The sequence below is a fragment of the Anomaloglossus baeobatrachus genome, chromosome 1, assembly GCF_048569485.1.
Source record: "Anomaloglossus baeobatrachus isolate aAnoBae1 chromosome 1, aAnoBae1.hap1, whole genome shotgun sequence".
Lineage (NCBI taxonomy): Eukaryota > Metazoa > Chordata > Amphibia > Anura > Aromobatidae > Anomaloglossus > Anomaloglossus baeobatrachus.
In genome coordinates this window covers 220,077,679-220,103,657 of record NC_134353.1, presented here as the reverse complement: position 1 = coordinate 220,103,657, position 25,979 = coordinate 220,077,679, and the positions used below count along the sequence as shown (strand labels likewise).

Genomic DNA, 25,979 nt, shown 5'->3' with positions numbered 1-25,979 from the left:
GCACAAAGACGCAGCCAAAATAAAAGCTGCAACGTGCGGACAGCAAAAATGAAATCTCAAAGACTTTGCTGGAGAAGGAAATGCATGCAGTTTTGAGACCAAAACTAAACCCAAAATAAAGCGCAAAAACGTGGAAAAAAACGCAGCGTGCACACAAGGCCTTACACAGAAACCACAATAATAATTATTATTATTATTACACACAACTTCAGGTCCTGATTAGAACATACATACAAGGCAAACTAACAACCTTTAAGGCCCCTTTACACACTAAGACTTTCTAGCGATCCCACCAGCGATCCCGACCTGGCCGGGATCGCTGGAAAGTCTCTGGTGAACTGTCAAACAGGCAAACCTGGCCAACGACGCAGCAGCGATGCGGACCTGCAGAACGACCTAGCTGGTCGTTGGGGACAAGTCAAAGCAGCTATTTGAAAGGGAAGTCGCTAACGAAGTCATTGTAACGGTGTCAAACACACCGATACATGTTGCGCAGCGGGAAACAAAGGACCAAAAAATGTTCCTGAGAGATATGTAGCGATCAGCGACCTCACAGCGGGGGCCAGGTCAATGATGCGTGTCACACACTGCAAAGTCGCTGGGGAGGTCGCTATTACGTCACAAAACCGGTGACGTACAGCGATATCGCTAGCGATGTTGCAGTGTGTAAAGGGGCCTAAAGGTCCAGTCACATTAAACAACTTACCAGCGATCCCAACAACGATAGGGATCGCTGGTAAGTTGCTAGGAGGTTGCTGGTGAGATGTCACACTGCGACGCTCCAGCGATCCCACCAGCAACCTGACCTGGCAGGGATCGCTGGAGCGTCGCTACACGAGTTGCTGGTGAGCTCACCAGCAACCAGTGACCAGCCCCCAGCGCCGCGTGGAAGATGCTGCGCTTGGTAACTAAGGTAAATATCGGGTAACCAACCCGATATTTACATTGGTTACCAGCGCACGCAGCTACACGTGCAGAGAGCAGGGAGCAGCGCACACTGAGCGTTGGCTCCCTGCTCTCCTAGTTACAGCACACATCGGGTTAATTACCCGATGTGTGCTGCAGCTACATGTGCACAGAGCAGGGAGCAGCGCACACCGGGTGCAGCTGCACAGGGTACATATATAGAGTATAGAGTACAGGGTGCAGCTGCACAGAGCAGGGAGCAGCGCACAATGCTTAGCGCTGGCTCCCTGCTCTCCTAGCTACAGCACACATCGGGTTAATTAACCCGATGTGTCCTGCAGCCACATGTGCACAGAGCAGGAGCCGGCACTGACAGTGAGAGCGGCGGAGGCTGGTAACAAAGGTAAATATCGGGTAACCAAGGACAGGGCTTCTTGGTTACCCGATGTTTACATTGGTTACCAGCCTCTGCAGAAGCCGGCTCCTGCTGCCTGCACATTTAGTTGTTGCTGTCTCACTGTCACACACAGCGATGTGCGCTTCACAGCGGGAGAGCAACAACTAAATAATGGCCCAGGACATTCAGCAACAACCAACGACCTCACAGCAGGGGCCGGGTTGTTGCTGGATGTCACACACAGCGACATCACTAGCAACATCGCTGCTACGTCACAAAAGTTGTTCGTTAGCAGCGATGTTGCTAGCGATGTTGCTTAAGGCCCCGTCACACTAAGCAACATCGCTAGCAACATCGCTGCTAACGAACAACTTTTGTGACGTTGCTAGCGATGTGTGCTGTAGCTAGGAGAGCAGGGAGCCAGCGCTCAGTGTGCGCTGCTCCCTGCTCTCTGCACGTGTAGCTCCGTGCGCTGGTAACCAAGGTAAATATCGGGTTGGTTACCCGATATTTACCTTAGTTACCAAGCGCAGCATCTTCCACGCGGCGCTGGGGGCTGGTCACTGGTTGCTGGTGAGCTCACCAGCAACTCGTGTAGCGACGCTCCAGCGATCCCTGCCAGGTCAGGTTGCTGGTGGGATCGCTGGAGCGTCGCAGTGTGACATCTCACCAGCAACCTCCTAGCAACTTACCAGCGATCCCTATCGTTGTTGGGATCGCTGGTAAGTTGCTTAGTGTGACTGGACCTTAAGTGTGACGGGGCCTTTAAGGTGAATACAGTACCCCTTCATCACAATGGGATGATTATTAGCAAACAATTATTTAAATGTTTATCTTTCAGCTCATTGTCTAAACCACTTGGACCTTTTACAACGTATTGACCAACTGAATGTACATAAAGATAATAATTGTAGAAAGAAATAATCAGTTTAATCCATGGATACAGCATTGTATATGACCTGTTGAACAAAACACATTGGTTATTCTGCTTGCTCTGCTATCACGTGACAATTGATCTCCAATCTAAAAATAAACACAAACCTAATTAGATGACAAGTCCAAATCATATGCAAGAGATACCTTTTTTCCTATACATATGCTAATAGATCCACAATTAACTTGACAGCCTAAAAAAAGCTGCAATGCTTTGCACATGAGGTAAGAGACATGGCTATATCAGGAGAACTATACTACAATTCTAATTGGAGGGATTTGCTAATATTCAATTCTTTGGGAATACCCATTTAAAGGGAATCTGTCAGCAGGTTTTTGCTACCTCATCAAAGAGCAGTATCATGTAGACAAAGAGATCCTTAGCTGATGTATCACTTAGAACTGACCTTGATAGTACAATATTACAAAACAAAAAGTTCTGGATAAGATTTCAGAATGAGCAGATACTTGGCAAATGAGATTTACTGATAAATGTAAAGTAATGCACCTAGGACGGAGTAATCCTATAGCTGCGTATACATTAAATGGAAGTAAACTCGGGACTACAGATCAGGAGAAGGACTTGGGTATTCTCATTACAAATAAGCTGAGCAACAGCACTCAATGTCAAGCAGCAGCTGCAAAAGCAAACAAGATTCTAGGGTGTATAAAAAGAGAGATTAGATCCCGTGATCCCAACGTATTGTTACCCCTCTATAAATCACTTGTAAGGCCACATCTGGAATATGGGATCCAGTTTTGGGCTCCACATTTTAAAAAGGACATTCAGAAGTTAGAGTCAGTTCAAAGGCGGCTAACTAGACCACTACAAGGAATGGAAGGCCTCACATATGATGACAGGTTGAAAAAGTTAGATATGTTTAGCTTAGAAAAAGGACGTCTCAGAGGAGATCTCATTTATATGTATAAATACATATGTGGTCAATATAAATACTGGCACATGACTTATTTCTTCCAAAGGCAATACTAAGGACCAGGGGGCATACACTGGGAGTGGAAGAAAAGCGATTCCGGCAGATAAATAGGAAAGGGTTCTTTACAGTTAGAGCAGTCAGACTGTGGAATGTCCTACCACAAGAGGTAGTAATGGCGGATACTATAACAGCTTTTAAAAAAGGGCTGGATGATTTCCTCAGTGCACAAAACATTGTTGGTTATAAATGACTTAGTGACCAAATGTAGAACTGGTGGAGGAAGGTTGAACTAGATGGACCTAGGTCTTTTTTCAACCTAAGTAACTATGTAACTATATGTAACAGCTGCAGCCACTAATCTGACAGTGAAGGATTTTATTTTTTGTATGTAGCAGAGCTCTGAGAGCTGCCCCTCACCCTGCAATGCTAGGCTTTCAGTGTACATTTCCATAGATAGAAGCTGCTAATCACAGAAGGGGCTGGAGTCAGCCCAGAGCTCACTGGCAGCTGAGATCCACTAATGATAAAGATAAGAGATTAAAGGCTCAGTCACACACAACGACTTACCAGCGATCCCGAAAACAATGCGACCTGATAGGGATCGCTGGTAAGTCGCTGGGAGGTCGCAGGTGAGATGTCACACAGTCAGATCTTACCAGCGATGCAGGAACAATACAGGTCGCAGTAACTACCTGTATAACGATCTCAGCAGTCACTGTGACCCTGTCACACAGTGTCAAACACAGCGATGTGTCCTGCCCAGCAGGACATCACCTTTGAAGAAAATGGCCTGGACCATTCGGCCACGACTAGAGATCTCACAGCAGGGGCCTGATCGCTGGTAGGTGTCACACATAACGAGGTCGCTAACGGGATCGCTACTGCGATGACAGAAACCGTGACTCAGCAGCGATCTCGCTAGTGATCTCGTTATGTGTGACGGTAGCTTTATACTAACATAGCTGGTAAATAAAAACAGACTGACAGACTGTGAGATAAGAGGACTGAATGTTCTGTTTTAATTCTTGCAGCATGCTGCCTTCAGATTACATTGCAGAAACTTGCTGACAGTCCCTTTTTAAGCACTGGTGGATTGGTCAATAACATAAAACATTGTGGCAGTCTTCATATGACTCTGTAACATTATTAGAGAGTCAGCAGCTGCATGGAGATAGTGCATCTTAAGCAACATGGAGCTGATGTCATAGACAGCCAGAATGCCCACAGAGACAGCATAGAAGGTTTATTATTATGCCGTCCTAATTGCTGTATACACAGCACTGTACGTGCGCTGCGTATACAGGACATGAAGCATTAACAGCTCTTCTTCCTCCTGTCCCATTGATCATCTGATTTCCTACAGCTGGAAATGGCAACACAATTTAAAATGTATTTTAGAGGACATGGTCATAAAAGGAAAAAAATAATAATGAACTGCTAAGTGATCATGAAAGAAAGTTCCCATTCAGAACTTAGTATAGGAACTTTGCAGATATGTAATGTTCTGTACGTTGTATGGGTAATGGTAGAATGTATGTTTATCTAGGTCAGCAGTGATTTGTCTTTTTTTTTTTCCCCCTTTAGATTGTCCCCCATGTTGTTAATTTGGTCCAGTCCTTTAAGAGCGATGGCCTCCCGTCCAGTACCACTTTCCTCATCCAGTTTTCGGAATTGATGCACTGTATGATCTATCATTACTCTGGATTTCCAGATCTTTATGAGCCTATTTTGGAAGCTGTTAAGGTAATGGCTCTTGTTTAATTGACAAATAATAAATTCTATGTTCTGCCGTTTTCTTCAGTGAAGTGATTTGATGAATTACCGTATTTTTCGCTTTATAAGACGCACTTTTCCTCCCCAAATTTTGGGAGGAAAATGGGGGGTGCGTCTTATAAAGCGGTAGCGGGGGGGGGGGGGGTCCTGTCTGAGGCGATCGGGCGGGTGCCTGTGGCTGCATGCAAGCGCCCGGGTACCTGTACTTGCATGCAGCGGCAGCCGGGTACCCGTGGCTGTGTACGGGCGGCAGCGGGTGCTGTGTGGGGTCGGCAGCCAGGTACCTGTGCTTGCATGCGGTGGCAGACGGGTACCCATGGCTGTGTGCGGGCGGCAGCCGGGTGCTGTGTGCGAGCGGCAGTCGGGTGCCCGTGCAGGTACTCGGCTGCCGCCCTCACACAGTCACCCATCTGCCGCCCGCACACAGCCATGGGTACCCGGCTGCCACCGCACGCAAGCACAGGTACCCGGCGGCTTGTACGCGGGGTGGGCGGGCAGCCTGCTGGCTGCCACTCTGTGCATGCGGGGCGGGCGGCTGTGCAGCATGTTACCAGTTGTCCGCGGTCCCACTTTCAAATGATGGCGCCGGTGGAGCTCTTGGATGAGAGCTCCATCTGCGCACGCGCTGCTCCGGGAGTCAGCGCGTGCGCAGATGGAGCCCTTGGATGAGAGCTCCATCTGCGCATGCGTCGCTCCGGGCGCCATTACTTGAATCGGGACCGCGGACACACTCCACCACTGAGCCGTCGCCGCCGCTCCCACTACTGAGCCGCCGCTGCCACCACTGAACCGGGACCGCGGACACACGCCACCACTGAGCAGTCCCTGCCGCTGCCACCACTGAGCAGTTGCCGCCGCTCCCACCACTGAGCCGCCGCCGCCGCTGCCACCACTGAACCGGGACCGCGGACACACGCCACCACTGAGCAGTCCCTGCCGCTGCCACCACTGAGCAGTCCCTGCCGCTGCCACCACTGAGCAGTTGCCGCCGCCGCTGCCACCACTGAACCGGGACCGCGGACACTCACTGCACCGGCCTGCTGCACGGCTCACACGCCACGGCTGCTGCCGCCACCACGGACCCCACGGATCCTGCCACCGCGGACGCCACCGCGCCTGCAACCACGGCACCTGCAACCACGGACCCCGCTGCCACTGACCTGCCGCGCCTGCCAGCACAACCTGTGCCTCCTGTGACCCCGCTTCACCACCACTGCTGCCCCCCTCCGGTAAGAGAACACCGGAGTATAAGACGGACCCCATTTTTCTTTTTTTTACCTTTTTTATGTCTAAGTTTGGGGTGCGTCTTATATTCCGGTGCGTCTTATAAAGCGAAAAATACGGTACATTTTTCAAGTTCCAGTAAAGTTAAAAGTTCATCTACAAATGAATGAGCAGAAGTAAAATTGTTCAGCACTAGGGGCAGCTATTGCGGATCTTCATTATTTTTTAAATACTGTGTTTAAGACCGTGATAGAATTAGTAGATAAATGACATGATCTGCTGCACAAAGAAACACTAAAGAGCCTAAAATCATGGCATGAATACACCAAGCCAGTTCACTGTGTATACATTATAAAGTCTGGGGCGATGGATACATGATCAGCCAAAATGTTTAACTATTTGTAGAACATTGTGTTGGGCCCACCCCTCGTGCAACCAATACAAACTTCCGATGTATCTCTCTGAGAGCCAGAACGCAGAATTGAATTGTGACCTCCAGCGTGCTCCATGAAACACTGGAGCTTTTGGCATGCCACAAATCGCCGGAGACCGACAGGAGCAGTGGTCTGAACAGATGAGGCTGCTGCTGTAAGGGGAAAATAATGCAGGGGTCAGGGGACTGACATTTAAAGCACCACTCAAGCAGTGAAATAAAAAATTACACTTGAGTGGATCTTTAAGCCCTATAAGTTGAGGTAGAGCTATTGCCCAGGGTGCCCCGCTGCTTCAGGCTGCTCGCTCCAGTGCCTCAGGCTGCTCGCTCCAGTGCCTCAGACTGCTCACTACAATGCACCCCAGTACTTCAGGTTGCTCTCTCCAATGCACCCCAGTGCCTCAGGCGGCTCGCTCCAGTGCACCCCACTGCCTCAGGCAGCTCGCTCCAGTGCCTCAGGCGCCTCACTCCAGTGCGCCCCAGTAACTCAGGCGGCTCACTCCAGTGCGCCCCAGTGCCTCAGGCGGCTCACTCCAATTCACCCCAGTTCCTCAGGCGGTTTACTCCAGGGCGCCCCACTGCCTCTGCCAGCTCACTCCAGGCTGTCCTCATAATGTATTATTACTTTTTTAATTCACCAGACCTAGCCGCCTTCTTACCTTGCTGCATGATCCAGCATTGATGCTCTTGTGCCCATTGGAGGCACTTTTATTCATTGACAAAGGTCAGCATAGGCATTTTGACTAATCTGTAGCTACATATCCCCAAATGGGCCAGTTGACACCTCTCTATTAGGGCAATAGCGATTACATTTACTGCAGTTTCTTCTACAGTAGATATTCCATGGGATCAGAGCAGGGTTTGTTCCCTTTAAACATAAATGAGCCTTTGGTGCCCATGATGTTGGCATATATAATAGTTGTCCTTTCTTGAACAACTTTTGGTGAGTAATCATCACTGACTACCAAGAACACTCTACAAGATCTGGCATTTTTAAGAGACTTTGACCCAGTCCTCTAGCTTTAATAGTAAGGCCCTTGTTGAAGTCTCTTGCCCATTTCTTTATCGTTCCTATGGGAGACCCAGACCATGGGTGTTTAGCTTCTGTCTCCGGAGGACACACAAAGTACTACACTTAAAAGTGTAGCTCCTCCCTCTGAGCTTATACACCCCCTGGAGAACCAGATCTAGCCAGTTTATCGCTTTGTGTTCAGGAGGCATACATCCACACATGCATTCTCATCTGATTTGTTTGAATTTTGGAAAGAGTTTGAAGAAAAGCGGGTCCAAGTCTGGACTCCCGGCATGTCCCTTCTCACCCCACTGTGTCGGCGGTGTTGTAAGGTTGATTCCTAGGCTGGAGCCTTACATGCCGTGCTCCTTCACCATCCCTCCTGGGCTCTGGCTTGAAGTGGGAGCCAGCACGGTCTCCATGCTTGGCAGGAGACCGGTCTCCATCCGCAGCCCTTCAGGACCCTGCTGGACTGGAGCACTCATCCCCAGGGACTTGGCCCTGCGTCTCAGCAAGCTAAGTACCTGAGACGTTTACTTTTCGGGGTCCCTGTACATTATTGTTGTGGGAGAGTGTGCTTATTGTGTTTTTTGACATTTCCGGTGGGTTCTCTAGCTGTCGCCTGAGAACCGCGCCGATGGTGCCTGCGCGCCGGCCGCGCCGCTCAAATTTAGGCCCCGGCTCCGCCGGAGGCCTAGTTTCGGTTTCACTGCCCTTGCATGTCACTCATGCAGAGGGACAGGCTCGGCTCCGCCCGGCGGCCGTTCGGCACAGGGGAGGGACACTCCCCACTGCAGTGTGTGTCCCCTCCCCTGTAGGTCTCTATGGCCCTCCAGATCCCGCTCCTCAAGCAAGTCCTGCCCCCTCCCTTTGCTCCGGCGGCCATTTTATCAGCGTTCTCTCTGCGATCAGTCACATTGCAGCGCTGGTCTGCAGCATCTCTGCTGAGGTGCTGTGCTTGGGGGTCCGGGCTTCGGGATCTGGAGGGCACACAACACCGCTCCAGCGATCCGGTAAGCCACAACCGGTCTCCGGTTGTGGACCTCTGTTTATACTCTCTGGGGTTCATTCTCTGGCAGAGCCCCCACTCCAGCAGCATGTCTCACACGAGGAGCAAGGCTCCAAAGCTGTATTCAGTATGCACTGCATGTAAGCTGCTGCCTGAACCGAGCATATTCCCACATTGTGATGCCTGCTCTAACCTGGCGGTGCCTCAGCCTGGAGTCTCACCCCCAGTGGTCTCTCAGGCTGCTCCTGCTCCTGTGGCTGAACCCCCGGCTTGGGTAGAATCCTTTTCTAGGTCTATCTCCCAGTCTTTTGCTGACTCCATGGGACTTCTGTCCAGGACTTTGCTGAACATGCATCAGCCCCCTTCACAGGGTGCCTCTGCTGCTAGGGGTCTCTCAGGACCGGAGCTCACAGAGGATTCATCTGGTCCCAGACCCCATCCTCCTAAGAAGAGACGCAGGGTTCCCTCTCCTTCCTCGTCCCGCGGCTCTGATTCAGTAGCTGACTCGCAAGATGAGGAGGATGCCTTTACAGGGGGCTCGGAGGCTACCTCCATGTACCCCATTGATCCGTCCGAAAGTGACTCAGATGTTAGTGACTTGATTGCTTCCATTAATTCTGTACTGGATCTCAATCCGCCAGTATCAGAGGAGCAACCCTCTCTGGCAGAAAAGCACCAGTTTACCTCGCCTAAGAGAGCAAAGAGTGTGTTCTTTAACCACTCCAGTTTTCAGGCCGCTGTGACCAAGCCCAGGGCCTGTCCTGACAAACGCTTCCCAAAGCGTGGTTCTGATGACCGCTTCCCCTTTCCACCTGAGGTGGTCAAAGAGTGGGCTCATTCCCCAAAGGTAGACCCTCCGGTGTCTAGGCTCTCAGCCCGGACCGTTGTGTCGGTGGCTGATGGCACCTCCCTTAAGGATTCCACTGACCGCCAGATTGACCTTCTGGCCAAATCCGTATATGAAGCGGCGGGGGCCTCGTTTTCCCCGACTTTTGCAGCAGTGTGGGCTCTCAAAGCCATCTCTGCTTCTCTAGAGGAGATGCATTCCCTCGCCAGGGAATCTATGCCCGAATTGGTTCCCTTAACTTCCCAAGCTTCAGCTTTTTCATCCTATGCCATGTCTGCCATGCTGGAGGCTTCTCACCGCACTGCGGTGGCTTCGGCTAATTCCCTCGCTATCCGCAGGATCTTGTGGCTTCGAGAGTGGAAGGCAGATGGTTCTTCAAAGAAGTACCTTGCGGGGCTCCCTTTTGCTGGGTCCCGGCTGTTCGGAGAACAGCTGGATGAAATTATTAAGGAAGCTACTGGCGGGAAGAGTACTTCCATGCCACAAACCAAAACCAGGAAACCTGTCCAGGGTAGGAATCAGTCGAGGTTTCGTTCCTTTCGTTCCTCCAACTGGTCGTCCTCTAAGCCCTCGGCCTCGTCCACTAGCTCAGCCAAGGACCAGAAATCCAACTGGCGCCCAAAAGCGCGTCCACAGAAGACCGCAGGAGGTGCTGCCGCTAAGGCAGCCTCCTCGTGACTATCTGTCCACGCCAGCAAAGTCCTTAGTCGGTGGCAGGCTCTCCCACTTTGGCGACGCGTGGTTTCAACACGTCTCCGATCAGTGGGTAAGGGATATCATCTCCCACGGCTACAGGATAGAATTCTCTTCCAGCCCGCCAAACGGATTTTTTCTCTCAACTCCCCCCTGCTCCAAGGCCGCCGCCTTCTCACAGGCCGTGGCATCCCTGCAGGCAAGCGGAGTGATTGTACCAGTTCCCACTCGGGAACGGTTCAGAGGTTTCTACTCAAATCTCTTCCTAGTCCCCAAAAAGAACGGTTCCTTCCGGCCCATCCTGGATCTCAAGCTTCTCAACAAGCATGTTCAGGTGCGGCATTTTCGCATGGAGTCTCTGCGATCAGTCATTGCCTCAATGACCCAAGGAGATTTCCTGGCGTCCATCGACATCAGAGATGCCTATCTGCATGTGCCAATTGCAGTTTCTCACCAGTGTTGGCTATGTTTTGCAATCGGAGAAGATCATTTCCAATTTGTGGCTCTTCCTTTCGGGTTGGCCACAGCTCCTCGGGTATTCACCAAGGTCATGGCAGCAGTGATTGCGGTCCTGCACCTACAGGGGTTGGCAGTGATTCCTTACCTGGACGACCTTCTAGTCAAGGCGTCATCCAGCGTGGACTGTCAGCGGAGTGTCTCGCTCACTCTCGCCACTCTAGCCCAGTTCGGGTGGCTTGTCAATCTTCCCAAATCCACCCTGACTCCGACCCAGAGTCTCACGTACCTAGGGATGCAGTTCGAGACTTTGCTGGCACTTGTGAAGTTGCCATTAGTCAAACAGCATTCCCTCCAACTGGCGGTGCGCTCTCTGCTGAGACCCCGCCGTTATTCCCTCAGGCGCTTGATGCAGGTGCTGGGTCAAATGGTGGCGTCAATGGAGGCTGTTCCCTTTGCCCAGTTCCATCTGCGTCCCCTGCAGCTGGACATTCTCCGCTGTTGGGACAAGCGGCCTTCCTCCTTGCACAGGTTGGTGGCTCTGTCGCCACAGACCAGGAGCTCTCTTCAGTGGTGGCTTCGGCCCCTCTCTCTGTCCCAGGGGCGCTCCTTCCTGGCCCCGTCCTGGGTGATTCTCACCACGGATGCCAGCCTTTCCGGCTGGGGAGCGGTATATCTCCACCACAGAGCACAGGGCACTTGGACTCCGTCCGAGTCAGCCCTTTCAATCAATGTGCTGGAAACCAGAGCTGTGCTTCTAGCTCTCCTAGCCTTTCACCACCTGTTGACGGGCAGGCACATTCGAGTCCAGTCAGACAACGCGACAGCGGTTGTCTACATCAATCACCAAGGCGGGACACGCAGCCTCCTGGCAATGTTGGAGGTCCAACGCATTCTTCAATGGGCGGAGGACTCAAAGTCCACCATATCCGCAGTCCTCATCCCAGGCGTAGAAAACTGGGAGGCAGATTATCTCAGCCGTCAATCCGTGGACGGTGGCGAGTGGTCCCTGCACCCGGCAGTGTTTCAGTCAATCTGCCGCAAGTGGGGCACTCCGGACGTGGATCTGATGGCATCCCGTCACAACAACAAAGTTCCGGTTTACGTGGCTCGCTCCCACGATCCTCAGGCCTTCGCCGCGGACGCTCTGGTTCAAGACTGGTCCCAGTTTCGTCTGTCCTACGTGTTTCCCCCTCTAGCTCTCTTGCCCAGAGTCCTGCGCAAGATCAGAATGGAGGGTCGTCGAGTCATCCTCATTGCACCGTACTGGCCCAGGCGAGCTTGGTACCCAGACCTGCTCCATCTGTCCGTAGAGGTGCCGTGGCATCTCCCGGACCGTTCAGACCTTCTCTCGCAAGGTCCGTTTTTCCGTCTGAATTCTGCGGCTCTCAAATTGACGGCGTGGCTCTTGAGTCCTGGATCTTGACGGCTTTTGGTATTCCTCCTGAAGTCATCTCCACTATGACTCGGGCCCGTAAGCCTTCCTCCGCCAAGATCTATCACAGGACTTGGAAAATTTTCCTGTCCTGGTGTCGCTCTTCCGGCCATCCTCCTTGGCCATTCTCCTTGCCGACCCTTCTGTCCTTTCTACAGTCCGGTCTGCAGCTAGGACTGTCCCTCAACTCTCTCAAGGGACAAGTCTCAGCTCTGTCAGTACTGTTCCAGCGGCGTCTCGCTCGGCTGGCTCAGGTCCGCACCTTCATGCAAGGCGCGTCTCACATCATTCCGCCTTACCGGCGGCCCTTAGATCCCTGGGACCTTAATTTGGTTCTCACGGTTTTGCAGAAACCCCCCTTTGAGCCCCTTAGGGAGGTTTCTTTGTTTCGTCTTTCACAGAAAGTGGCCTTTCTGGTGGCCATAACTTCCCTCAGGAGAGTCTCTGATTTGGCTGCGCTCTCCTCGGAGTCACCTTTTTTGGTTTTTCATCAAGACAAGGTGGTTCTCCGTCCGACTCCGGACTTTCTTCCTAAGGTGGTCTCTCCTTTCCACCTTAACCAGGACATTACCCTACCTTCCTTTTGTCCGGCTCCTGTTCATCGCTTTGAAAAAGCGTTGCATACTCTGGATCTGGTGCGTGCTCTCCGGATCTATGTGTCTCGCACCACTGCTCTTAGGCGGTGCACTTCTTTTTGTGCTAACCACAGGCCGGCGCAAGGGCCTCTCTGCTTTTAAGCCGACCTTAGCCCGTTGGATTAGGTCGACCATTTCGAACGCCTACCAGTACACTCAGGTGCCTCCCCCGCCGGGGATCAAGGCACATTCGACCAGAGCTGTCTGTGCCTCTTGGGCTTTCAGGCACCAGGCTACGGCTCAGCAAGTCTGTCAGTCTGCCACTTGGACTAGCCTGCATACCTTTTAGAAGCACTACCAAGTGCATGCTCATGCTTCGGCAGATGCGAGCTTGGGCAGACGCATCCTTCAGGCGGCTGTCGCCCATTTGTGAAGTTAGGCTCCGCCTACTTCTTAGTTTTTCTGTTTATTTCCCACCCATGGACAGCTTTGGAACGTCCCATGGTCTGGGTCTCCCATAGGAACAATAAAGAAAAAGAGAATTTTGGGTCTCCCATAGGAACGATAAAGAAAAAGAGAATTTTGTTTACTTACCGTAAATTCTTTTTCTTATAGTTCCATATTGGGAGACCCAGCTCCCTCCCTGTTGCCTGTTGGCAATTTCTTGTTCCGCGTGTTATCACCGGCTGTTGTCGTGGACAGAGTCTCCGGTTGTTCCGGTTCTTACTCTGTTTTACTTGTGGGTGGCTATTCTCCTTCAGCTTTTGCACTAAACTGGCTAGATCTGGTTCTCCAGGGGGTGTATAGGCTCAGAGGGAAGAGCTACACTTTTTAGTGTAGTACTTTGTGTGTCCTCCGGAGGCAGAAGCTATACACCCATGGTCTGGGTCTCCCAATACGGAACTATAAGAAAAAGAATTTACGGTAAGTAAACAAAATTCTCTTTTTTTCCTCTTTACGACACATCAACTTCAAGAAGTCACTATTTCCTGCCTAATATATTTCAATGTTTCTCATTATTTTTTTTTCACCTGTCTGGAGTTTTACTTTTAAAGCGAATGGCTGTATAAAGAAACAACATCTCGGTCCCCATAGTCATGGAGAAACTATATTGTAATCCTATTTTATTAATAATAATATCATATTCCCATCACAAAGAAAAAAACGCCACCATTACATTTTTGTACTGTAAAATCCAATGGCTGTTTGATAATGCATTTCATGTACATCATGCTGGTGTATTTAGTAGACCTATTCATTAAGAAGAACCTGCTGGTTGTGTCGTCTCACCAGAACATCTGCCTTGGTATTCGGGCTAATGTAATCTTCCAGATACATATGTTGTAATGCCTTTTGTGGTTGTCCTTTATGACTTGTTGAATTGCTGATACATGAGCTCTAGGATTGTGGCGTCTTCGGTATACAAGTCTGTGATAGGCTAGGCGTCGGCGCTTCCATTGCCTGTTGACTTTGCAAGAAATTATCAGTCAGCTTCAACTTTAAGTGGGGATTCTTGGAATTATAGCCTGTTAATTTACATGTAAATTCATACATAACGGAGTTGTCAGATTGTGTCATTTTTGTCTTCTTGTAGGATTTGCCCAAACCATCTGAAGAAAAAGTTAAACTTATTTTGAACCAAAGTGCCTGGACATCCCAATCCAATGCTTTAGCATCTTGTCTACCCAGGCTATCGGGAAAATCAGAAACTGGAAAAACTGGGCTCGTCAATCTAGGGAATACATGTTACATGAATAGTGTCTTACAAGCACTTTTTATGGCTACAGAGTAAGTACCTGGAGTTCAGCAATGTTATTCACCTCTATCCAAAGTGGCAATATCCGCTACGAAAGAAGCAATGATACCATGTAAAAGAGACACCTGGTACAAGGAATGCAACAGGGCATGATATGGAGCAGGAGTGGCTGGATAGCTGTATCCATGTGTCATAATTAGGGAAGATCGAATATCACAAATATTCGGCAATATTCGGCTTCGCGAATATCCGACGAATAGGTCACCGCTATGCGAATATTCAATGCGCAATGTAAGTCTATGGGAAGCCCGAATAGTTGCTATTCAGCAACTATTCAGGTTTACCATAGGCTTAAATTGCGCATTGAATATTCACAAATAGTCGAATAGCGGCGACCTATTCGGCGAATATGGGCGTTGCCGAATATTTGAGGTATTCGATCATCCCTAGTCATAATCCTTTTATATACTATGCTCCATTGATTAAGGGTATGTGCACTCGCTGCAGATTTGGTGCAGACATTTTCTGCGTCAAATCTGCACCCTCTGGCAGAAATACGCACCAAAAAAACCACGTGTTTTGGTGCTTTTTTTTTGTGATATCAATGTCTGGAAGGGCTAAAAACACTCCTCAGCTATTGACATGCTGTGTACCAAATCTGCAAGAAAAACAAAAGTATTTTGCACACAGCACTGGGCTTGACTTTGCTGGCTTCAGGATAGGCATGCAGATTTTGCAAAAAATGCATCATAAAATGCACCGTGTGCACAGGCCCTTATGGACCATAAAATCAGAGAGTGCATTGATATTTTGTCTCCACTATATTGACCACTATGGAGAAGTAGTTCATTTATGTGTCTGTACTTTTTCCTAGTAATATTGCAAAATATCATGGTATTCACTTGTGAAACTAGTGGGTGCCATGTTATTGAGCACTATTGTATGGAGGGATATCTCTCTTGACCGAGCCCCACAGTCCTCTACCACCAGAAATTTGTTTGATTTATTACTCCTTCCTGTGAATTGGAAGCACTTGATCTTGTGAACGGAAATGTTCCACACCAGAGTTATTGGCGATCTGAAGAAAGGGATCAAAAATATCATAGGAAAGGAGGAATAAATCTGATTTAGGGCTCATTCAGACACCCGTTTTTTTGTACATGTTCTATGCGTGTTTTTGGATACAGCAGCAAGCCATTATAGTCTATGGATTTTTCAATTGAAGGTTTGTTATAACACACTGCCCCCAAAAAAACCTTATGAAAATCAGGTAAAAAAAATACACTGATCTGGTTTTTTTTTTTCACATGGAAAAAAAAAAAAGAAAACTTCTATATACATTAGGTCTTAAGTAGGGATAGGCAGACCCGGACTGTGAAAGTCTGGATCCGCACGGTTTCAAACGTGGCCTGGATTCCGGGTGTTTGATCCGGACCTGGCACTCGAGAAATTTAAAATGAAAATAAATAGAGAATAAAGAAAACAAGAATGAAGTGAGTGCTTCTTACTTACCAAGACTCCGTCATGACGGCAAACTGCTTCCAGGTCGCGCATTCACTTCCTGTGCCGCGTTTTAGGCTCCCTTCATATGCACTGCTTTCCCCGTCCACTCGCTGTCCTGTCGTCTGTGATTGGTTGCAGTCAGATGCGCCCCCAGCCTGTGTAACATCCTTTGTAACTGCGTCTGCCTGCAATCACTGACAGGCTCTGTACCCGGGTCAGTATCGAGGTATAAAAATAAATTAATAAAACAATTGGCGTAGAGTCCTCTCGTATTCTGATACCCAGCACATATAAAGCCCACAGCTACAGGGTGCCGACCCAGTCCTGTGCTTAACTTGGCTGTGTATCAAACGAAGAGGAACCCAATGAGGCTTTTTTTTCTTTATTTAAATAAATAATTTTAAAAAACTGACATGCGGTCCCCCCCAATTTTGATACTCAGCCATGATAAAGTCAGCTGGGGGCTGGTATTCTCAGGCTGGGGAGACCCAGCCTAAAAATATCAGCTTCCGGACGCCCGGAATTGTCGCATCCATTAGATGCAACAAGCCCGGCGCTTTACCGGTTCTTCCCGTTGCCCTGGTGCGGTGGCAATCGGGGTAATAGGAGCGGTTAATAACAGCCCACAGCTGCTACTAAACTCTAGATTAGTGATGGCTGACATCTTTGACCCCCATCAGTAATCTGTAAGTTAAAGTAAATAAACGAACACCGAAAAAATCCTTTTATTTGGAATAAAATACAAAAAGACCCCCTCTTATACCACTTTATTAATCCTCTAAACACCCCCTAGAACATGACCACCCGCTGTGAGTGCAGAGAATGAATGAGCCGCGATGAGCGACTATGTTTCCATGGTCCTCCTCCTGTAAAAGCAAGTAACCTCACCTCAAGTGACCTTCACTCAGATGACACCTGCATCTCCTGGCAGAAAACCGCAGGAGTTTTTTTTTGCCAAGAGATGTAGATTTGGTGCTGCAAATTTTACATCATATTCCTGCACCCAATGTACACATCCTTTTTTGACGCATTTTTTTGCTTCGATTTTTGCTGTGGTTTTCTGCTAAGATGTGCACATTTGGTGCTGAATTCGTCTGCGCCAGAGTTCAGCACCAAATTTGCACCTTCTGGCAGACAAAAAACAAACTTTTTTTGGCATTTTTTGGCCAAGGGATGCAAATTTAGTGTTTAAATTTTTACATCATATTCCTGCACCCAATCTACACCTCCTGGCAAAAAATAAAAACCGTGTCACTACTGCATCATACCGCATGCGGTAGTGATGGGTTATTTTTGGTGTAGATTGGGTGCAGGAATATGGTGTAAAAATTTCATTACCAAATTTGCATCCAAAATCCAAAAAAAAAACTTTTTCTGCCAGGAGCTAGAAATTTGGTGCTCATATCTAGCCGATTTCAGCACCAAATGTGCACCTCCTGGCAGAAAATGGCAAAAAAATGCGTTATAAAACTGTGGATTTTTTGCCAGGAGGTGTAGATTAGGTGCAGAAATATGGTGCAAAAATTCCACCACCAAATCTGCATCTCTTGGCAAAAAAATGCGGTTTTCTACCAGGAGATGCAGGTCTGTGACCTCACTTGAGCTCAGATTACCTGCGATCACAGGTGAAGGACCGTGGGAACCGCAAATGACCTGAGTGACGTCATCGCTCATTCATACTCATTCTCTGCACTCACAGCAGGCAGTCATGCTTCATGGCCGCTCACTGTGACTTGGATGTAACTGAGCCAGGATCGTCGTAGGACCTCGTGTGGATTACTTCGGACCTACAGGGGTGTTTAGGGAGTTAATAAAGTGGTGAAAGAGGGTTTTTTTTTTGCATTTCATTCCAAATAAAGGTTTTTTTCAGTGTTTTTGTTTATTACAGTTTACTGATTTGGTGTTATAGATGCCTGGCATCACTAATCTAGGATTTCGTAGCCGCTGTGGGCTTGTATTAACTCCTGCTATTAACTTGATTGGCACCGCATTAGGGCAATCAGGAAGAGCCGGGTAAAGCGCTGGGCTTGTTGCATCTAATGGATGCGAGAATTCCGGGCAGCTGGAGGCTGATATTTTTGCAGCCTGTAGTTATGGGCTTTATCTGTGCTCCGTAGCAGAATACAGGGAGGACCCTATGCCAATTGTTTTATTTATTTTTATACCACGATACTGATGGTAGATGCTAGAGTGTGCGGGATCCTTCCAGGTATGATGTCATTTCAATACGTCCCTATAACATGATAGTGGCGTGTTCAAAATGCTCTCAGACGTTTCCAGCCAGAATAAACATTATTTCTCTGACGCCTCATTGGGGGACACAGGACCATGGGTGTTATGCTGCTTATCCATAGGAGGGACACTAAGTAGATGCAAAAGACATTAACTCCTCCTCTGCAGTATACACCCCCTGGCCGGGCCAGGCAACCTCAGTTTTAGCTTAGTGTCTGTAGGAGGCACATTCAAGGTTTTTTGTTATTTTTTGAGGGCGACGGTTCCCCTAGGGACCGATCTCCCAATACCATCAACGGGCGGGAACGCGGAGTGTCGCCTCCCCGTACCCCCTCCTGCGACGCTGGATCCTGGGCTGCATCTTACTGGATGACTGGTCCCACAGACACCGATTTTCCAGAGGCCCAGGGTAGAGGCACACTTCCTCAGCTCCTTTTGCAGGCACTGAGTTGATACATTGCACCTGAGTGGCCGGACACAACAGGCTGACTGCTATTTCCACTGCTTTGACTGAGGCAGTGTTAAGGTGAGATCCTCCCTGACTGGTACCCAGGCAAAGGGAGTAAGACGGCTCCCAGGGCTAATGAGCTCACAGGCTTTATTCATACCATAGCTGCGTGCTAGCTGGAGGGAGGGGGAGTCCCTTGATGATTGCAGAGAATCCTGCAGAGACAATCTACCGGTGGCGGGGGAGGGCTCCCAGGAATAATGAGCTCACAGGCTTTATTCCCACCATAGCTGCGTGCTGGCTGGAGGGAGAGGGAGTCCCTCGCTGATTACAGGAGCACCGCAGAGACAATCTACCGGTCATGGGGGGAGGGCTCCCAGGACTCATGAACTCACAGTCTTTATTCCCACTAGCTGTGTGCTGGCTGGAGGGAGAGGGAGTTCCCGCCGGTTTTTCACTACTTACAACTGACTTCTTCTCGGCGCCTTTTTTAGCGCTAAGCCCCGCCCCTATCGGGCCGCGATAAACCAGCTTCCCATCCCCCGCCCGGAAAGCACGCGAAGATTTCCACACAGAGCGGGCTTATTCCTTCCTGAGGACGGAGGGCCATCGGATGATTCTGGTGAAGTACACCAAAGCAAATACGAACCTTGCTTCTCACTTCTTCACTGTAGCTCTGCAGATCATTGCTCCCCCTCCTGGCATACTCCTACTAGGAACATGCAAAATTCTTAGGGTACTAAGAGTGCTAAGGCTCACATAGTCTATTATTCAGCCTGCACTACCTGCCACGCTGAGCTACCACGTAAACACACCTTTCTGTGAGTCCTGTGCCCCTGTAGCCCCCCAAGAGCCCCCCGCCACCACCGCTGCAACTGTCAGCCCAGAGCCTAGAGCTCCCAGCCCACCGGAATGGGCACAGTTTCTGTCCCAATCCATGGAAAAACTGTCCCAGAACCTGGTGCTGGCTATGCAATGTTGTCCTCCGCACCCATCTGGGCCCCCGGACAGAACGCAGCCTGAGGATACCCCTATGGAGGATCCTTCTGAGGAAATCTGGGCCAATGCTTCACCGGTTGCAGGAATCAAGAAAAGGGCACACGGCCAGGTGTCTCCAGCACTCTCTCATGGCCCCCATGGCTTTCCCTCGGGAGCACACAGGGCAGACTCTCCCACACGTTCCACGGCTTCTGAAGAGCTGGAGGAGGGAGAATGCTGTTTGTACAAGGATGATTCCTTGGTCTCAACCTCCCCAGATGATCAAACTGCAATAGACTCCCTTATCGCAGCAATCAACCAAATTCTGCATGTGGAGGATTCCCCATCCACTACCACTGACCATGCGGTCTCCTTTAAGAGGGCAAAGAAACCCCAAAAGGTTTTCGCTGATCACCCAGAGTTTCAAGATATCCTCACAAAGCAAAGGGAGAAACCTGACAGGCGCTTCGGTAACCGAAAACTCATGGAGGCCCGGTACCCCTTTGCCTCACCCGCCCATAAGGGCTGGGCCGATCCGCCCTCGGTCGACCCCCTTGCCACAAAGACGCTCCTGTCTTTACCCGATGGCTCCTCCATCAAGGACCCGACAGACAAACAGGTGGAGCACCTCGCCCGCTCTGCTTTTGAGGCTGCGGGTTCCTCCCTCTCGCCCTCCTTTGCCTCGGTGTGGGTCGCAAAGGCGATCTTGGTCGGGGCAGAATCCCTTAACATTTCGCTTGAGAAATCCCAATTGCCTCATACCTTCACAGAGGTAACAGCTCAAATTGCTGCTGCGGCGGAGTACCTCATGCAGGCCTCCATTGACGCTGCTACCTGCGCAGCATTTGCCGCCTCAAATACCATAGCCATCCGCAGAGCTCTCTGGCTCCGACAATGGCGAGCGGACTCTGCCTCCAAGAAGTCTCTCACGGGCCTCCCCTATTTTCCAGACCGATTGTTTGGCGAACGTCTGGACAAGCTCATTTCGGATGCCACGGGAGGAAAGAGTACCTCCCTTCCCCAGCTGAAGCCCAAGACGACCTTCACCAGACGTCCACAGTCCTCGTTCCGCTCTTTTCGGAACTCATTTGGTTGGTCGACATCCCGCTCTGCATCCGCCGGTAGCCGCGGACTACACAGAGACCGACCTTCTCAGCTCTCCCCGAAACTCACTTCGACATGGCAGCCTAGACCAAAACAGTCCAGGACTAGGGAGGCTCGTCAACGACGTTTCCCCCCCTCATGACTCCTTCGGCGCCCCGGAAGACACACTCATTGTACGGGGTAGACTGCGGCTCTTCCAACACATCTGGGCTGCCGCCTCAGACGACAAATGGGTGCGAGACCTTGTGTCTTCCATGTACCACATAGAATTTTGTACCCGACCCCCGAGTCGGTTCTTTCTCTCAAATCCCCCAAAGACTCAAAAACGACGTGAGGCCTTTTTCTCAGCAATCCACTCGCTCCAAATGGCAGGAGTGATAATACCTGTCCCGGACGACGAGAAGTTCAGGGGTTTTTATTCAAACCTTTTTGTGGTCCCCAAAAAGGATGGGTCAGTTCGACCCATCCTGGACCTCAAACACCTGATCAAACATGTGCACGTACGGAGATTCAGAATGGAGTCCCTAAGGTCCATTATTGCATCCATGATCAAAGGGGAATTCCTTGCCTCCATAGATATCAAGGACCCATTGCCCCAGCTCACCAAAGGTTCCTCCGCTTCGCGGTTCAGGACTCCCATTTTCAATTCGTAGCCCTACCCTTCGGCTTTGCCACCGCACCAAGGGTCTTCACCAAAGTCATGGCGGCCGCCATGAGTGTCCTTCACGCCAGGGGAGTAGTCATTCTGCCTTACTTAGACGACCTCCTCATCAAGGCCCCCCTCCTTCCACGACTGCTCAACCAGTGTGCAGATCACCGCGGACACCCTATCCCGCTTAGGGTGGCTTCTGAATCTAGACAAATCATCCCCGGTCCCATCACAATCCATCACCTTCCTGGGCATGTCCCTGGACACCCGTCAGGGCTTGATATCTCTCCCTCAGGACAAGGCGATCGCTCTACGACAAGCGGTACGCTGCCTTCTACGTCCTCCGTCTCGCTCCATTCGATTCAGCATGAGGGTGCTAGGCAGGATGGTGTCGGCTATGGAGGCAGAGCCCTTTGCTCAGCCGCACCTCCGTCCACTGCAGTTGGCACTTCTAGCTGCCTGGGAAAAGAGCCCCTTCTCCCTGGGCAAACATCTTCACCTGACGCCTGCAGTCAGGTATGCACTCCGCTGGTGGCTTCGGTCCTCATCCCTATCCAAGGGGAGATCTTTTCTCCCAGTGAACTGGCTGGTCCTGACCACGGAAGCCAGCCTCCTAGGCTGGGGAGCAGTGTACCGGCACCACACTGCTCAAGTAAGCCCCAGGAGTCTTCCCTACCCATAAACATCCTGGAAATCCGCGCGATCTTCCTCGCGCTCAGGACGTTCCGCCCTCTGCTAGCAGGTCATCAGATTCGAGTCCAATCGGACAATGCGACAGCTGCAGCCTATATCAATCGGCAGGGGGGAACCCGCAGCAAAGCGGCTTATCTCGAGGCCCACAGGATCCTCAGCTGGGCCGAATCGACGGGGTCAGTGATATCAGCGGTACACATACCGGGAGTAGAGAACTGGGCAGCGGACTTTCTAAGTCGCCAAGGCCTGGCCGCCGGAGAGTGGTCTCTCCACCCAGATGTGTTTCTACACATCTGCAATCGCTGGGGTACACCAGACGTGGATCTAATGGCCTCAAGGTTGAACGCAAAGGTACCCGCGTTCATAGCCAGGTCACGTGACCCGCAGTCCATCGGCGCGGATGCTCTAGTCTGCTCCTGGCACCACTTCAGCCTGCCTTACATATTCCACCTCTGGTGCAGGGAAACTAACGTCCAGCCTATGCCTCTGGCCATCCTCAGAATTCTCGATTTTCTGCAGTCTGGCTTGCAAGCGTGGTTGGCCCTCAGCTTCCTTAAAGTGCAGGTCTCAGCGCTCTCAATCTTCTACCAATGCCGCCTGGCTCAAAAACCGCAAGTCAAGACCTTCCTCCAGGGCGTTTCCCATCTAATTCCCTGTACAAATGGCCGCTGGACCCATGGGACCTCAATCTCGTTCTGGATGGTCTCTAGAAGTCCCCCTTTGAACCTCTCAAGGAATTCTCCCTTGCTCTTCTGTCCTGGAAGGTAACATTCCTGGTGGCAATTACATCCATCAGACGGGTTTCGGAGCTGGCAGCACTCTCTTGCCGCGAGCCTTTTTTGATCTTTCACCAGAACAAGGTGGTTCTGCGCCCCCTTCCGGAATTTCTTCCAAAGGTTCCTACCCCGTTTCATTTGAACGAGGACGTTGTTCTGCCTTCCTTTTGTCCGCACCCAGTTCATAGGGTGGAAAGGTCTCTGCATTTGTTAGACCTCGTCAGAGCTCTCAGATATTACATATCCAGGACAGCCCCCTTTAGGAAAACGGACTCTTTGTTCGTCATTCCTGAGGGGCCTAAGAAGGGACAGGCAGCTTCAAAGGCAAGTCTGGCTCGCTGGATTCGCTCTGCGATCCAGGAAGTCTACCGCTTGCAACTCAAGCCCATTCCTAGTGGGCTGCGGGCTCATTCCACGCGAGCAGTTGGCGCTTCGTGGGCCATTCGGCATCAGGCTTCAGTGGAACAGGTGTGTAAGGCTGCGACCTGGTCTAGCCTACATACGTTTTCAAAGCATTACAGAGTCCATACCCAGGTTTCAGCTGAGGCAAATCTGGGTAGGAAAATTCTGCAAACGGCAGTAGAGCACCTCTCTCAGTAGGCGCTCCAAACTGTCTGGGACTGGTTCCTCGTCCTTGGGTTGTGTTGTCTTTCTTTTATTTTTCCCACCCATGGACTGCTTTAGGACGTCCCATGGTCCTGTGTCCCCCAATGAGGCGTCAGAGAAAAACGGATTTTTGTGTACTCACCGTAAAATCGTTTTCTCTTAGCCATCATTGGGGGACACAGCACCCACCCTGTTGCCCTGTTGGGCCTTGGTTCTCTCAGTACCTTATTTGGTTATGATTCTTTTTCTCATGTTCCTCCGTTAAGATAAGTTCTTACTATTTTTTTTCTCCTACTGCTTGTGTACTAAAACTGAGGTTGCCTGGCCCGGCCAGGGGGTGTATACTGCAGAGGAGGAGCTAATGTCTTTTGCATCTACTTAGTAGTGTCCTATGGATAAGCAGCATCACACCCATGGTCCTGTGTGCCCCAATGATGGCTACAGGGCTGTGGAGTCGGTAAGCCAAACCTTCGACTCCGACTCCTCAAATTCTCTTGCACCGACTCCGACTCCGGCTCCGACTCCGACTCCGGCTCCTACATATATTGCTTATAGTTAGGTGAAAAATTTATTGTAGTACATGAATATGTGTATGTGAACATTAGACATTTAATAATTTTTATGATACAATAATCAAGATATTTGGATAGAACATAAAATATATTTATTGGATACAACTTTAGAACACAAAAAACTGTAATAAATTGTAAATATGTAATACACTATGTAATATACAGTAGATTACATATATATCTTGTGTGTGTATATACACTGTGTATATATATATAATATTACATATTTACAATTTATTAGTTTTTTGTGTTCTAAAGTTGTATCCAATAAATATTTTATGTTCTATCCAAATATCTTGATTATTGTATCATAAAAACAATTAAATGTCTGATGTTCACATTATACTACAATAAATTTTTCACTTAAATATAAGCATTATACTAAATGTTATTATTTAGTAAAATATTCAGCACATTCTGCATTGCACTCCTGTCCCCAATTTATTATATATTTTAGGAGTCGGAGTAGGTGCATTTTATACCGACTCCAACTCCGACTCCGACTCCACCAAAATGAGCTCCGACTCCGACTCCACGACTCCGACTCCGACTCCACAGCCCTGGATGGCTAAGAGAAAACGATTTTACGGTGAGTACACAAAAATCTGTTTTTTTCAAGTACACATGGGCATTGAGCTGTTTATAATAAAAGTTGGGGTGTGGGGGTAAGACCCCGAGATGGGGGGGGGGGCGGCAAAATTCCTCTTGCATAATTATAGCAGATGAGAGGTAACATCGTGACGCCCACCAACCAAGCGAGTCATGACCACTAACATGGAATGTTACCCATACATTCTAGGTTCATGGTAGATGCTAGAGTATACGGGCTCCTTCAGTAACACTACTTTCCCCACCCACCAGCCATCCTGGCACCTGTGATTGGATGCAGTCAACTGACACGCTGCCACTCAGGGTGGGGGCGCATTTGGCTGCAACCAATCACAGGTGCCAGTGGGCAGGGAAAGCAGTGCATATGTGATGAACAAGGCCTGGGAGTAGCATACAACCACACAGGAGCCTCAGTAAGTACAGCGCGCTGGCTCCCATTCCCCTATCCCTTCTACCACCATTTTTAATCTCCGGATTCTGATCCCCATAGACTTTTATATGGGGGCTGGATCCCGGACTGCTTCTGGATTTTAAAAATAAGAGAACAAGGAGCCGCTGGTCCCGGTTTTCTGTAAGTCCGCCCATCTATAGTCTTAGGTGTTTCTCTAAATGATACAATAAATTGTTACTATTCATGTATTGGGCATTAAGTAATTGTGTTCTTTCACTAATAGTTTATGGTTATTAGCATTCCTAGAGCATATTTTAGATAAAAACCAAAGTTGTTTGCAAAATTATAAAAAATATATACCGTATTTACTCCAGTATAAGCCGAGTTTTTCAGCCTATTTTTTTTTTTAATACTGAAAACGCCCCCCTCAACTTATACTTGAGTGAGGTTCCCACAAAACATTATTCTCATCTGTCCTTCGTTCCTGCGATGTCCTCTAACCTGCTTCTTGCAGACCGCACATAGACTACTCCATGATCGTGTCCGGTATTTGAGGCCACTGCTGCTGTCATCGCTTTACTTCAGTTGAATGCTTTGGAGCACCGCAAAGCATTCAACTGCATTACAGCGATGACTGTAGACAACACCGGCAGCCTCGTGCACCAGACGAGATCATGGAGGGGTCTATGCCTGCGGTCCGCAAGAAGCACCCCTCGATTATCACAGTGGGGCCCGGAGCTACCGCTGCTGCCATCACTTTACTTGGGGCACAAGGATGGGACACATTACTACAGGATGTGGCAAAAGGATGGGCACAGAACCACAAGATGGTTACATAACTAGAGTAAAGGGCACAAGAATGGGCACATTACGGGATGGGTCACAAGAATGGGCACATTACAGGATGGGGCACAAGAATGGGCACATTACAGGATGGGCACATTACAGGATAGTGCGCAAGCATGGGCACATTACAGGATGGGGCGCAAGCATGGGCACATTACAGGATGGGGCACAAGAATGGGCACATTGCT

At 49.7% G+C, this 25,979-nt stretch overlaps 1 protein-coding gene across 2 annotated transcripts in view; it reads left to right on the top strand.

Annotated features, from left to right (window-relative positions):
• The window catches only part of USP38 (ubiquitin specific peptidase 38), an 85,051-nt gene that overhangs the window by 40,686 nt on the left and 18,386 nt on the right, over nt 1–25,979 (top strand). The window contains exons 1-3 of one of the 2 annotated variants that reach the window (XM_075348202.1): nt 4,452–4,560; nt 4,756–4,914; nt 14,223–14,416. In XM_075348202.1, coding sequence (XP_075204317.1) covers nt 4,846–4,914; nt 14,223–14,416 — 263 coding nt within the window. In that variant the 5' untranslated portion in view covers nt 4,452–4,560; nt 4,756–4,845. Of the gene's footprint in view, nt 1–4,451; nt 4,561–4,755; nt 4,915–14,222; nt 14,417–25,979 lie in introns of those variants that run through there. The other variant, XM_075348191.1, reaches the window with a different exon arrangement.